Source organism: Oryzias melastigma, linkage group LG19, assembly GCF_002922805.2.
Source record: "Oryzias melastigma strain HK-1 linkage group LG19, ASM292280v2, whole genome shotgun sequence".
Taxonomy (NCBI): domain Eukaryota; kingdom Metazoa; phylum Chordata; class Actinopteri; order Beloniformes; family Adrianichthyidae; genus Oryzias; species Oryzias melastigma.
Genome location: NC_050530.1, coordinates 14316067 through 14331058, shown reverse-complemented (window position 1 = coordinate 14331058; position 14992 = coordinate 14316067). Strand labels below are relative to the sequence as shown.

General features: G+C 36.5%; 1 protein-coding gene across 1 annotated transcript in view; it reads right to left on the bottom strand.

The window, feature by feature from the left end:
* LOC112154559 (glutamate receptor ionotropic, NMDA 2C) overlaps positions 1-14992 on the bottom strand; it is a 74427-nt gene that overhangs the window by 12645 nt on the left and 46790 nt on the right. The window contains exons 8-9 of the mRNA XM_024285589.2: positions 12708-12919; positions 2505-2673 (exon numbers count right to left, since the gene is read on the bottom strand). Of these exons, the coding sequence (XP_024141357.1) occupies positions 2505-2673; positions 12708-12919 (381 nt within the window). The remainder of the gene's footprint in view (positions 1-2504; positions 2674-12707; positions 12920-14992) is intronic.

Here is a 14992-nt window from a genome sequence, read left to right as displayed (position 1 = left end):
CTTGTAATATTAAAATGCATATGCAGAGAATGTTGCATCTTGAGATTGCTCCTTTCCAAAGTGGCTTATAAATGTTGTACATAAACAAAACGGTTACAGCAGCAGAATGCCTGCAGGCGAAGAGACGCTACCAAGAAAAGTCCTCTGAAGAACACCTGCTCAGGGTTTTACACTTTCAGGAGCAGCTGTGGCTGAAATAGTGAACAAAAACTTTATGATTTTTTTTTTTTATATCTAGACAGTATAAGTGACAGCAAACCACTGACCTACATAAGAAGTTCTCAAAGAAACCATCTTTACTACGGAGTCTTTCTAGCAGATCTGCTTTAATTTGTTTAAACCTGAATAGAACATGTTTTATGTTCAGTAAAAATTGATCAATAATGCCATTTTATATATTTCAAGGTGCTATAACAACACTACAAAAAAAAAAATTTATGGTTGTGCTTGCGTGACAAACTTTCCTTTTATTCTTAGAGTCCCAGTCCAATCATCCTTTGATCTGTTTTAAAAGCGTTCCCAGTGGTCTTTTAATTAGGATTTTGCTGTTTTTAGCTGAAATCAATAAAACTGTTTTGTTTTCTAGGACATAGTTTCTGCAGAGCGGCAGTACTTCATTAGTTGTCTACAAGTGGATGCATCAAAATGGAGCTTGTGACCCTCCCAGTATAAAGTACAACCTTTTTTTAATACTGCATTTTGTTTTCCTCTGGATTCATAATGACTTGAATACATAACCTAATTTGTTTTATATATGTCCTGGCTGTTGTGAGCAAGAACTTGTGAATGTATTGAGAGTTTCCAACACAAAAAAAACTCAATGATTTACACATAAGAGTGTCATAAACAGAAATTATCAGTTCTGTGAACAGCCGAGTCTGTTGGATGTAAGGCGTTTGCCTTAAAATGGCATAATTATAATTAAAAGACCACTGGGAAGGCTTTAAAACATCAAAAGATGATCGTCATGGGACATTATTGTTGATTTCATGACTAGATGAGGGAAAATATGCCAAATTTTTTAAATTCTAAAAAAATTATATTTTCGCAAAATATATTAAACTTTGACTGGTAAGAGTAGAATTCTTTGGTTTCTTAAACCTCTACAAGAGAAACTCATTATGCAATAAAAAGGATTTTGTTACACAAAATTAATGTTTTTGGACCTTTTCTGTCTCCAAAACCCTAAAGAAAAGGAGCTTTTATTTCCTGAAAGAGGTAAAGATGACATGGAGAAGTATCACCGCCCTCAAATTGTCATCTGTTAAAGTTCTGTCTGTCGGTTTATGGTTCACAGAGTTACGCTGCTGAAACCAGAGAAGGTTTCCAATGAAAAACCACCACAGTGTGATGGCAGCACATCAGCACCAAACAATCAGACCTGAAGCCAGCAGCTATGATCCAGATATTTCTATTATGAAGTGATGGAGCCTAAAATACTCCAAAACTGCTTTAGAGCATACACAAACTTTATAAAACTCTATAAAAACACAATTACTCTGAATTAAAAAGACAAAATCTTTGCAGTGAATGTTTATGTGCATTTGAGTTGAAAACACTGAATCATATTTTAGTTTAATTGTTTTTCATTTATTCAGACTTTTTGGATGCAAATATTTTTCATCCATATGATGGTGGAACAGTGGAAATTTTATTTTTACTTTTGTGAAAAATATTAATTTTATTAGTTTGATTAGGATCACCACCGCTTAGTGTATATATATATATATATATATATATATAATAGGTGCACACATCTTTCTTTAGTTTTAATTAGAAAACGGTTTATTCATTTATTTATTTGTTTTCACAGCCGTTAATCAAGAAAAAAACTGGGGCAAACCATTCTGGAGATACAAAGTCATTATTTTGTCAAAAGTAATTTATTTATTTATGCTGGAGATTTAAATATGATGTAGACTGTGTTAGTTCATTCTTTTATTTTATTTATTTTTTTATTTAATAGTTATAGCTGGATTGGTTAAAATATTTAGTGGCTCCCCTTCGTGTGTGTGTATGGTATAGACTTGTCTGTAGTAACATAGTTTCCCCAGTGCAGGTGGAGTGGAGTTTTTTTTGTTTGTTTTTTGTAGACAAAAAATAAACTTTCTTTACTTTTTTTAAAGCCAAAAAGGAATAAAGCAGTTTTTAAATAAAATCCCTTTTTTTGCTGCTAACTTGAATGCACTAATTTCCTGTAAATGGAGCATCGTTTGGGCCAGAGATAGATTTATCATTTGAGTTTTTCTTTCTTTATTTTTTTTATACTTTAACTTTTTGAAAAACCAGTTGGAGCCTAAAAATACTGAAGCTGTTTGGCAGTGTGCACACATTTTATGCAAACATCTGCTCTCCACTGGTCGTATTCAGTTTTCAAATTACCCAAACAGGTTTCTTCCGACCAGACTTGCAATGACAAAAAAGGTGCATGCAACTACTTCTATCAACTTCTGAAAGTCTTTCTTTTTTTTGCATCTTGGCTGAAACAGCTGTGCCCCCCTCACCTCCCCGATCATGCCGTTCCAAACTCCATGGACCAGCTTGCCGTGTTTTCCATTGGTAACCAAATAAAGGTCAAAGGAGAACTTGATGGTTCGGGACAGCTTCTTGAGAATGTCTATGCAGAAACCCTTGCAGCATAATTTGGTGTAGGACTCCGTTTGGCCAAAAACGCTGCAAAGAGAAAAAAAAAGTGATAAAAATATTTATTTTTTAGCATCTTGAACATGAATAACTTCTTCTCTGGGAGCTTTAGGAGCAAAAGCCGGTGTTTAACTCTAAAAGTAAAGCAGAAAGCTTTGTGAAGGGCAGCCAGTTGCAGGTTCATTAGCTAAAATCAATGTAGGTGTCTTTTGGAGCGATGGAGGAGAGACCTGAAAATTGTAACCATGCAGAAATACACCTTTGTGGAGTGTAACAAAGGCCACAGCACATGGCTGAGTGACCTTGATGGCCTATAATCAGAGTTTATTAAAGGATCTGTGGGACACTCGCTTCCACTCTGTGGCCTCGCTACTTAATGGGGTGTAGAGGAAGACGGTAGAAAGAAGAAAATGGTGTAAAAGAGTACAACTCAGAAACACAAAAACTGAAAAAAATTAGATTTAGGTAAATAAGTTTAAATGAGTCGCTCTAAAAATGATGAGAAACAACAAAACAAGAGCAGAGGAGTAAATTAAGGAATTCTTTCAAGTAATTTAGACTAACAGATTGTTGTTTTTTTTTAACCGCGTGCATTCATTTACACAAAAAAATGAATTGTACTCTGACAGCTTTTTCTTTCATGGGGATCTAATTCTGATAAATTCAGTGTTAATTAACTGCTGCAGGAGTCGGCCACCTGTCGTCATTATACACACTCCGCTAGCAATTTGCCGGTGCACACGAAAACCGGCTCAAACTGGGTCGTCCTGTGTTTATACATGCTGCAGCGTCCTCCGGGGAGTCGCGGCATTTATGCTACGCTGTGTGGTCTCCACAAACTGCCCAAAAACTGGCGCAGCGTGGAGGAGAGGATGAGGCAGCTGGACCATAGAGATGAAGATTCTCAGGTGAAAAGCTGACAGAAAGCTCATAGCGGAGGTCCAGGTAAACCCTGAGAGGGAAGAGACTAAAGTTTAGAAAATATGCAGGAGGAATGTGATATGGGAGGTATCAAATCACTTCACAAAAAGAGGGGAAAACTAAATTTATTCTGTTTGTATGCATTCATTAACAAAAAGGGGTCCATTTAACCTCATTTATTTAGTTAAAAATGTGATTCCAGAGTAAGATGTTCCTCTTCAGAGCCAAACAAACATTAGATGATAATAACCGCAAACCTTAATTATGTTTTTAATCATGACAGAAAAGGAAAATTAATTGTATTCTCACATATGAAACACAATACGAAAATGATATAAAGAATAAAAGCTGGTTCAATGTGGTTACACCTAAATGAGAAAAACACTTTAATTAACCTTAAAACCACATTAGCAAGTGTCTTTAAGTTGCACTAGTGCTCCACAATCAAAGCTGTGACATGAGAATTAATGAACTTTTTATTTAAAAATGTGTTTGAGATACAAACTCTTTTAGAGTTAGGTTAGTCAGCTAGAAGAGGTTGCATTTAATTTATATGAATTTAAAGTATTGTAACTATTTTTTTAAGTCATTTAAGTCATCCATTTGTGAATGGATCATGGAGGAGAAATTTTATGACAGCAAGTCTTTCATATATCGAATCGGACTGTGAAAGAAAGAAGATTTTCACCCCTTTGATATTTCGCGCTGAGCCTCTTTCAACTGTAGGTGGCGAACATGCGCTAGTAAACAGTAGCATAAGAAGAAGTATGCGCATTACGTAGTAGAAGTATGCCCGGTGTGTCTGTAGCATGAAAAAAAAATCATACATACAACAACGAATACAACATTAAACAAAACACAACTTTAAAAGGGAGTAAAATACTCTCCCATTATTCACAGGGGCTAGGTACCAGAGACTTCCGCGAGTATGCCAAATCCGCGAATAGAGAGACACCCACCCCCAATCCCCCGTCCATCCCCAACTCACCCCACCCCCACTACCAAATGTCTGTTACTGCTCCATACTCCTCAAAAAAAACTTCTAAACATGCTTCTAAACCTCCTCCTTCATCAAACAATTAACACCTGCTCTGAATGATAATTATCCTCAGCGATAATCGTCTTCTGCATAGCAGGATTTTTTTGGAATTTCTACATGCAGGGGTCGCAAAAATTTCATGAAATCGTTTTGAGTTGTCAAAGTTTTTGCGACGAACCAAAACTGCCATGTGACTGAAAAAAGAATCAGCGAATACGTAAAACCGCGAAAAAAACGGGAGAACGCTGCATAGCTATGAAATACAATACATGTTCCCAGTGTTATTTTGATTTTGATTATGCTGCTTTTAGCCAAAATAATAATAAAAAAATAAGTTGTTTTCTAGGACATAGTATCTGCAGAGCAGCAGTAGTTCATCTTAATTTGCCTCTGAGTAGTGGGCAGAGTCATTGGCTTGGAGCAACCCCGCCCCCCTTCCGCTCCCCAGAGCTGGGAGCTAGAAAATTGTAACCTGAAGAGTATTTTCTGTCTTAAAAAAAATCTTTTTTAAGAACCTTTTTTTCACAATAATTTGGCTACAGAAATGCAATTTAAATGTATTTTCTTTATATACTGCATGTTCTCCATTATCAGAAAAACGCCTCAAGAAAATTTTAAAAACACCAAAAACAACATTTAGGCTTCTGCTAGGAGAGAAAGGGCAAAGAGTTAGATTAGGAGTCAGATTATAAAATATTTGGAAATGCTGTTGACCATCACTAATATTTATGATGGTAAAAACAACATGTTCACTATAATAAATTTAATCCAAAGTGTCAGAATAAATGAGTCAGGTGAGAGAAAGCACACAAAGATGCAACCAGACATGTGTCTCATTAAACTAATTAAACCTGCTCTAAACAAAAAACAACAAAGACTCAAAGGTTTTTGTGATCTCTTCATATATTTTTCATCTTTTATGCATCATATTATTTGAGTTTTTCAACAATATTTTCTTGTTGCATTTAAATCCTGCATTTTTGTAAGTGTTTTGAGTAAAAGCATTTGAAGAGAGGAATTCCTCTTCCTAATCAGTGCAGAGGTGGACTCAGCCCTCTGGCAAAAGAAGCCATCATCCATCCAAAGGCTGGGGTTTTAATGAGCAAGACAAAAAGTTTTAATCATGCCAAACATCTGCTCTACGGAGAATCTTCTCAGATTATGTGATTTATATATAAGCGCTCCTCTCTCGCACTCTTTCCCCACTTCCTGTTTGTTGGTCACCTTCCAAATAGGACACGCCAGGCTAAGAGAAATTGTCAAAGAGAGAGAACCATGCGGCGGGATAACATTGTCCCATGCTTTGACAGATGTCCCTGTATCGAACAGATAAATCTTCTTTACTGGCAATCAATGTGGCATTGCACCCAAGAACAGCCGCTCCATATCTCTTTCTATAATTAATGTGCCAGAGATGATCAGATCCGCAATCTGCATAGCGGACACGCCCGCATATGGACTCGGTGCTGAGAGCATTCGTCGACTTAATTGTTTGTTTTCTGTTGTGCAGGTGAATAAAAGGTTGATTGAGAATAGAAAATGGGACGAATCTTCTGCACATTGAACATGCTGATAATGTGTGACTTTAAAAAGCAATTTATCAGAGAAACAGTTTCCCAGCTGAACCTAAAGCCGGCTGTCCTTCTATATGAAGACTTAGTCAGAATTTTAATCTTAGAATCTTTCAACAACTGAGACAGTTTGATAGATTTCTCTTGAAGACTGTGAAGCAGAAAAATAGAAGTGTCTTGTTTTGGGGACTCCAATGCTGGTACTTTTAGAGTATGTTATGCAATGCTGGTACTTCTGTATCATTTTCTGGGTATTTGAACTTGAATCACGGCAACTGCACTTAAAACCTTCCTTCTTGAAACGTTTCGACACTGAGACTTCATCACTGGCCAGAATTCAACTTTAAGACAGTGTCACCTGGATGAATGAGAACCACTATTTTCTGAATAGTTTCTCTATTTGGTAGAAAATCAAGCAGTATAGTCTGTTATAATAATAGTGCATTTTGAGGTAAAAGTACCAAATTTGGCTTGAGTGTTTCTTAAGACCTGCTTTTTCAGAAAGTGTTTTAGTCACAAGAAAATGCATGATTTAAAAATATATATAATATCCTTACAGCTGTGCTCATGGAAGAAATTAGGAATTCTACGCTATTTTTCAGAGATTATGAACACAACAACACTTTCCCCTCATGGTTAATGGCTGAATTGCTAAACAAAACATAGTAAATTAGAGTAGTTTATTTTATTTTCAACTGTGCTTTATGTAAAAAAAAAAAAAAAAAAGTAAACTAAAAACTTAGGAAGATCCTAAATACATACTTGAAAATTACAGAAAAATTTGGAATCTGAGAACAAAAAAATCCTAAATAAATAAGGATACTGGAGACTTTGGTCCACCCATTCCTGAGACACGTGAGACCTTGCCCAGGGACCCATGACACAAAAAAAAATGCAACATATTGAAAATCATGTACATACTTTTTATGGAGTGAAAAATCACCCGGCAATAGTGCTCTAGGGTTAAATCATAACAGAAACTTCCCAAATTACACAGACTTTACCCCAGATCTTAATATTTTGTTTTGCCTCTTTTCCATCAATAACAGCTTAAAGTCTCTTTTGGATTTTTGTCCTGTTGAATTGTCCATGAGTGTCAGAGGTGTATATTGGCAAGAGTCAATACGATACGTATCTCGATATACGTACCGCGATATATATGTCACAATACAATGCATATTATGATATATCGCCAGACAGTACCAGAAACAAAATTTCACTTTTTTTATTTTTAATGTGACTTAATAAAAACTTTATTTTATTATTTATACACCTTTCACATAAACACAATTGTAAAGTGCAGTCAGAGCTTTGTCTCCCCCTCTGGTCACCGGCAGGAGTCATCTCCAGAGTATGAACTCACTACACTTCCCAGAAGACCCAGCACACAGTCCCTGCATGCTGCTCACCTGACTCCAGTCTGACATTCACCCACCTGTTTCTGAAGCAGCGCACATAACCTCACTCAGTGCGAAGTATTGTTTGTGCCACTTAACGTGCATACTGAGCGTTTCATCCTGACCTGATCTCCTATTCACCCGATTCTGCTTTGCATTTGATTCTGCTTGTTTGCCGCCTGCCCTGACCCTTACCTGGACCCTGACCACTCTAGTTGATCTCATGCTCGATTTTGACCATTAGCTGCCTGACTCTGATTTAGCTTTTTGCACTTTCAGCTGCAGTCAAGGACATAATTCAATAAATATCATCTTGGCATCATTTTATATCAATACAAGTATTGGCAAATGAAGTATTGCGATATTTCACTGAATCAAAATTTTCTTAAACCCCTAAAGTGCGTCCCATGTGCAGCCTCTAAGCTGAAGAGAGTAAATTTTCCCCAAGAATCCTCTGATAATGTGCTGCATTCTTCTTGCCATCAATTTTAACCATTTTTCCTCTGTCTTTGTAGCTCACACATCCCTGAAACGTCAGCTATCCTCCTCCGTGTTTCACAGTAGGAATAGTGTTATTTTCATCATAGGTCTTGTTGACTCCTCTCCAAATATAGCATTTATGGTTGTGGCCAAAAAGTTCAATCTTGGTCTCATCACTCCAAAGGTCTTGGTTCCAGAAGTTTGGAGGCTTGTCTCTGTGCTGTTTGGTGTATTGTAAGTGAGCTATTTTGTGGCATTTGCACAAAAAAGTATTTCTTCTGGCGACTCGACCATGCAGGCAATTTTTTTACAAGTGCCTCCTTATTCTACATCTTGAAACATCTACCCCACAGCTGAAGTTTTTTGTGGGTTTTTCTTTGCACCCCTAACAATTATTTTGACAGGTGTGGCAGAAATGTTTGTGTCCGTGGTTTGGTTCCATTAGAACCCCCTCACTTCCTATAATCATAACCTCAAAAAAAAAAGCAAAAATCTTTTTTTAAAATTAAAATACATAAAACTGGAGAGCAGATTGTATGAATCACATGGAGACTCCAAGTTTTACTATTGTTAAAAAAAATTGAGCTCCAAGTTACAAGACAAGTAACTTTTTAAATGAAAGGTCGCAGCTTCTGCTCTGTCAGGTTCTAGACTTAATTTAAATATTTCAGCTCAAAGAAAAGCATGGATGTTTCTAAAACGTGCTTTAATTTTAGAGTCTACCCTCTACTGCTGCAAATGGCATGAAATAACATGTTAACAAACTGTTGATGAGGTAAGAAGATTTTTGGTCTGTCTTTGTAATCATCTCAATAACACTTTTTAATGTGACTATGTTGCAAAGGAGGGACCCATCTGTGGTCAACAATGGTTAGACATCAAGGTTGTCTTGAGGAATTTAATGAATGCTTCAAAACAAACTCGGGGATCCATGAAAGATAACTCCACATGATGGAGTAATAAAACTAAACATAAAAAGATATAATTTGTGATCTGTTTTTATTTTGTTTGAATGGACATCAAGGCAATAGCCATGATATCCAAATAAGACAGTCTTTGATGTATTGTAGATATTCAACTATTTATGCAATTGATGTGAATTAGTTCAATCTGACGTGAAGAAAAGCTATTTTTCCTATCAGCTTCACATCAATATAACAGTTTTCTCTGTGACAGAATCATCTCTGGAACCATTTAGTGGTTCAACCTCCCAATCCAACCCCTTAATGCTGAGTATCAAGTGGGCCACATTTTTAGAGCCTTTGGTATGACTCACTCTGGATTTGAACTCACAACCTTCAAGTCTCGGGGCGGACACTCTACCACAAGGTCACTAGTAGAGCACGAAGATAGTAGCTACGCATGAATGCCAGAGTTTTGAACACAGAAGCTCAAAACCTGCATAGACGGACATTAACAAAGACTTTTCATTGAAAACGGTTGCTTGAACGCGTCTTTTTAAAGGCGGTTTAACCGTTTTGGTTCTGCTGTAAACAGTTTGTTTCCATTTTCAATGAATTTTTAATGAACATAGTTCCACGTTTTACCTTCTGAAACTATTAACTTTTGTACATGGAACATTTTGATTCATTTAGTAGTGCTTAATTAATATTTGAAATCCAATTACAGAGTATTCATCCGTGGTTTTTTTTTTGCAGAACATCCCTGCAAAAACAGAAAAGCTGAAAGTCAGCCAAGTTGCCATTAATAGAATATTTTAGATAAAATAATGTTAAGCTTATATGCAGAAATGTATGTTTACAAAAACAACAATGGACAAGCATTCAAACTTTTGTAAACATGCTCTCATTTTGTGTGCACTGTGAGTACTTGCTTGAACCAAATGAAGATGTTCCTGATGAGGTGCAGGCACTCGAAGGTAATAGCTATTTAATGTCTGTTTTCTGCAAGCTGCGATCTGTGTTTGACACGAAAGGTGTGTTTTTAAAGTGCGCAGACACTCAGCAGACACAATTACTCCGTGCCTAATGAAGTGTGGAGGTTTGCGATGATCTAAACTGAAGTGCAGGAACGTGGAAAGAGCAGATGTCAATGCGGGTCTGGAAATGTTTTGATAAAAGTGTAAATGGAAGGTATTATACAGTACTGTTCAAAGAAAATACGCTCTCCTTCTATTCTGTTTTATGCAACATAAAGAAAGCATTTGGTCTTTAACAGGTGTAGACATCAGTTAAATAGAGGCGCAGATGAGCTGCAGCACGACACATTTTACAACCCAGGTGATGTTTATTTATAACAAACTGGACTCTGGGTTTTGCAGGCATCATTATGTGTCCAGCTTCTGTCAGAGTCAACATGAGGACTTTGACTGGATCATTACAACAACCTGAGATTTGTTTTTCACTTGGCGTGTTATAGATAAGCTGCTGTGCATGGAATGGATGTTCGATCCAGTTTGGCTCAGCCTTTGTCTGTAGGACAGATGGCGTCGCATTTGTCTTCAGAACGCTCTGCTGTGCAGAGGAGTTACCGGTGGACTCGTGGAATGGAAGGTTTGCAAGTCCTACGGATAACCTAATATTGTCAACCAATCCAGCTTTGTTTTTACGAGAAAAACTGTGTTTATGTTGAAGTATTGCTTTTGTTTCTATTAGTACTTTGCCAAAATGTCCAAAAACTTCACATTCTTTGAAGGACATCTTTCCGAAAGTGCTGCAGCTCATAAAAATGGGGTGGGATTATGGTATTTTCCACACTATAGGGGGCACTGGAATTTAATTCATGAAATTATGTTATATTAAAGGTCAACATCAATGCATCTTGGCCACCTATAAGAGTCTAAAGAGTCAGACATAAGTCTGTCAGTCAAGCTGCTTTTCCATTGACTATAAAAAATACACAAATTGGTTTTGCAATAATAAATTTGCTTAATGGAAACACAACAATTTTGAAAAAAACGTGCATTTATCAAACAGAAAGTTTTTGCGCTTGGAAGGGGTTGTTTTTGAGGGATATTAAAATGTAAAACTGCAATGGGAACGCTTTTTTTTAATTGAATGAGTCATGTGATCAACAGTGACTACACTGTAGCGCTTTAGGCACCACAGGAGATCCGTTGCAGTGTTTTTGAAGGAGTAATCACATGGTTTGTGATAATTCTAATTTTTTTTAATTAACATTTTTTTTAAGTATCTAGAACTCTTACGTTTTAGAAGTTCTAGAAGTTTTACGCATATGTGTAATGGAAACGCAGCTTCAGTCAGGTTTTATTAACTGTGTTCTCGGTAATTCTCGAATTTGGTTGTAACATGCTACAAGTTAGCCACGCTAGAACCATTAGCATATTCATAGTACCTGTAACTCCCAACCATGTTTGCAAGACGTAAAAAAAACAGACTGATACCGCTAAACCAAATCTTTCTGTGACATCGCTAACTCCCAACCTTGTTAGTAACACAAAAAAAAAACAGTCTAGCACGGCTACATGTTAGCCTTGTTAGCATAGTCACAAAAACACCCAGCCTTACTAGCAACAAGTTAAAAAACAGACTAAACCGCTAAGTAAACATTACCATGACTAAGTTAACTTTTTACCTTGCTAATAACATGAAAAAAAAGCTCAACTCCGCTGCATATTAGCTGCATTAGCATATTAACATTAACACCCAACTAAACATTTTGAAACAGTGCCGCGTACCTCTCAAAATACCAGTAAGCACAACCAGAACAATCCATATACAGTAGAAGGTGCTCTCGATAATAAGGTGCACTGTAGGTTTGTTAAAAAAATTGAGGCCTTGAAGTGAGGAAAAGATGGTTGTCAAGTTCCCAAATTGGTGCATGAGCATGTAGCCTAAATATATTGAATCTATCATGTTTTTTTTTTTTTAACTACAATAAAAAAAATAATATATATATTTTTTTTACTAGCATGCTATATGATTTAAATTGATCATTTGCAGTTAGTTTTGTTGATTTTATTGGTTTTATTCATTTTATTTATCTTAGATGACTGTTGATTTAATTATATATTTGCCTTCTTTTTTACTTATGAAATAGGTAATCTTTTAATGATAAAGCAATGAAAGCGTGATGTAAGATTAAGAGAATATACGCGCCTACTTTTGAAAGATTTTCTACACCTCTGCCATGCTCATGAGAGAATGCAGTTATTTAAATTCAGTCATACAAGGAAAATCTATAAAGTCACAACACTTTTTTATACAAACCACAATAAACATGGAAAAATTGTCTATTTTTTTCCTTGTCTTAAAAAAATGTTTTATTTTATTGAACCAATGAAGAAAATGGGGTCTCCATGAAAACTGTGATGCACCTGCTTTTGGACACGTTTCCATCATATCTCATTTTGCTGCTCTCTGTTCTGCACACCATCCTAACCACAGGTTGTACACATTCAGATCAATTCCTTTGGAGGTCAAGCTGAAGAGGTCATTGGAAGAGCTGCAGTCTAGTCTCCAAAGAATGCCAGAGTTCAACTTTCAGAAAGCGTTTGGAATATTTTAGACGTTCAAGTTGGGTCAGAATTTGAATGTTAGCTGTTAAAGTTGCGGCGAAAAATCAGAATTGCATGTTGCTCATCCCCCTCAGGCACCTCACTGACACCTCTGAGGAATCAGAAAGCATGAAACCTGCATTTTAAGATTGTGTGAGATCGATGCGGAGTTTGTGTACCTCTCTGTGTGGTTGGACTGACGCCTGCAGGGCACAGTGTTGCGCACACATGTGCCGGTTCCCGGGTCCACGTTTTCAACCATGACAAAGGGATGCTCCTCCAGGGTGGCTACAGTCAGGTGACGGTCGTCAGACACATGCTCCAGGAAGCTGCCATAGCGCGGCCAGATGGGGTAGCGGACTTGAAGGATGCCCCGAGCGAATGTTCCAACCTGAACGGAGAGGGCGGCAGAGAATGAGCTCATTGGTATCGCAAACATGCACGTTTGAAGGTGAGCGGCGACCTACGTGTCGACCTCTTTTCTTCTCTTCGCTACAACCAGGATGATTTATTTTATTAATTTGTCATCTTTTTTCTTTATTTTTTCTCTCCCACCCAGAGGAGGAGGATTAAAAGATGAAAGGAGAACAATTTTCATTAATACATATGAAGCGATTTAAAAGTCTTTGAGCGTGGTGGTGAGAACACCCAAAACACATTTAGAAACAGCAAAACCAACAGCATCACATTAATAATTCATCTGTGAATGTAGTGCCTTTGATCTGTGTTCATTTTGTTGATTATTCAACAGTGTCACAACTCAAAGATGGGAATTTTCCCAGCGATTGTCTCTGTTTATTATTTAGGTTTATAGTTTTTGTACTGATGGAGCAAAAGTCCTTCTGTGCTAATAAAGTTCACTGATGTGGAAACAAATTTATGACACATTTTCCGAATAAGACTTTAGATTACAAATGTGTCACAATGGCGGGTCGTTCAAAGAGTCGCATAATGATGCTATCGCGGCGAAACCTTCTGTAGTAGAACCAGGACACTCTGTCACATCAGGAAACCTAATGAGCCTTCGTGAGCTCGCAACTTACTTCAAGAGAAACAAGCTTTCTTATCGATCTAATGAAGCCGCCGTTTTATATCTACATGTGTTCATCCGCTCACTGGAGTAAATAGTTTGCTTTTGTTGTAATGTGTGCGAATTTTCTCGAGATTTGTCATTTTAAAGCTCAATATTTTGATTTCTTTTTAACATTTACTTCATATAAGTTTTTGGTAATAACTTTCTTTAAGTTAACGCCTTATTACATTCTTTTATTTTTCATATTCATTCATGGATTCACCATCTTGTTGCTAATGGTATCAAATATATATATACACTATAAATAACTTTCTTTTGATTTATACATTTTTTACCTAATGGTCTGTTTCTTTGACGAGAACAGTAGAAACCTATACAATGTTTACATGAATCCGGGTTACAAGTCCCATTTTTTATATAGTTAGAGAAGTTACAGAGGTGTGACTTATCTGTTGTATATATTTTATATGTGACTTATAGTATTGTCAATCAACATTTTATATGGAAATGTGCAGCTTTTGAACAAAAACAGGCCAGAAAATAAAATATTCTTCCTTTTAGCATCTGAAATTTTTAACTTCATGAAGTGTTAACCCAGATATCTCAGAGGTGTAATTTATATGCACAGAACACATCAAAAGTAAGATAAGCAGAACTCTGAATACTTTTATTTCTTCAGTATTAATAAAAAAAAATATGTTGGAGGTGTAATTAATTTGCATTAATAAATATTAACGCGTTAATTTTGCGTGCGCTAACGTGTTAATGTTGACAGCCCCAGTTTTTCTTTTTAATAAATAGACTAATACGTTTATTAACTTCCACTAACAACTGCTAGAAGACACTGTAGATGTGTATGTTTCAGTATTTGGTACTGACAATAGAAGAAGAAGAAGCGCAGCTCAGTCTAATCAGCGGATTTAGTCCAAAACCAACATGGAGGAGAATTCGATCATTCTCCTTCTGAATTTTATAATATTTTTTCTTCTTTGCTTTAGGACAATAATAAAAAGATTCTCTCATTTTTTCTTGTTTTTCTTTTTTCCTCCTCGGACTAACGCGGGACAGCAAGTCATCAAACTGGGTCACAGAGAGACAGAAGTACCGCTGAAAGCGTCCATCATACAAACACAGCTCCTGTAGTAGAAAGTGAAGCTCACTGTACTAAATGATCTGAATGATCTCATGAACCCAGACATAAAGATAGGATTATTAATGGTTTTGTAGAGCTCTTTCAAATAAATAAACCTGATTTCTCAACATTATCTGTGTCTTGCAAGCACTGTAAATTAGATATACAGTCAATGATTCAATGTAGCGATGAGGCTTAATTTGAACAGTGGCTCCTCCCACACGTGTCTGGATCAAGTTTATTAATTCATTTTTGGACAAGAGTTCAGCAATACAGTAGATTTATGTGTTGAAAGTAGG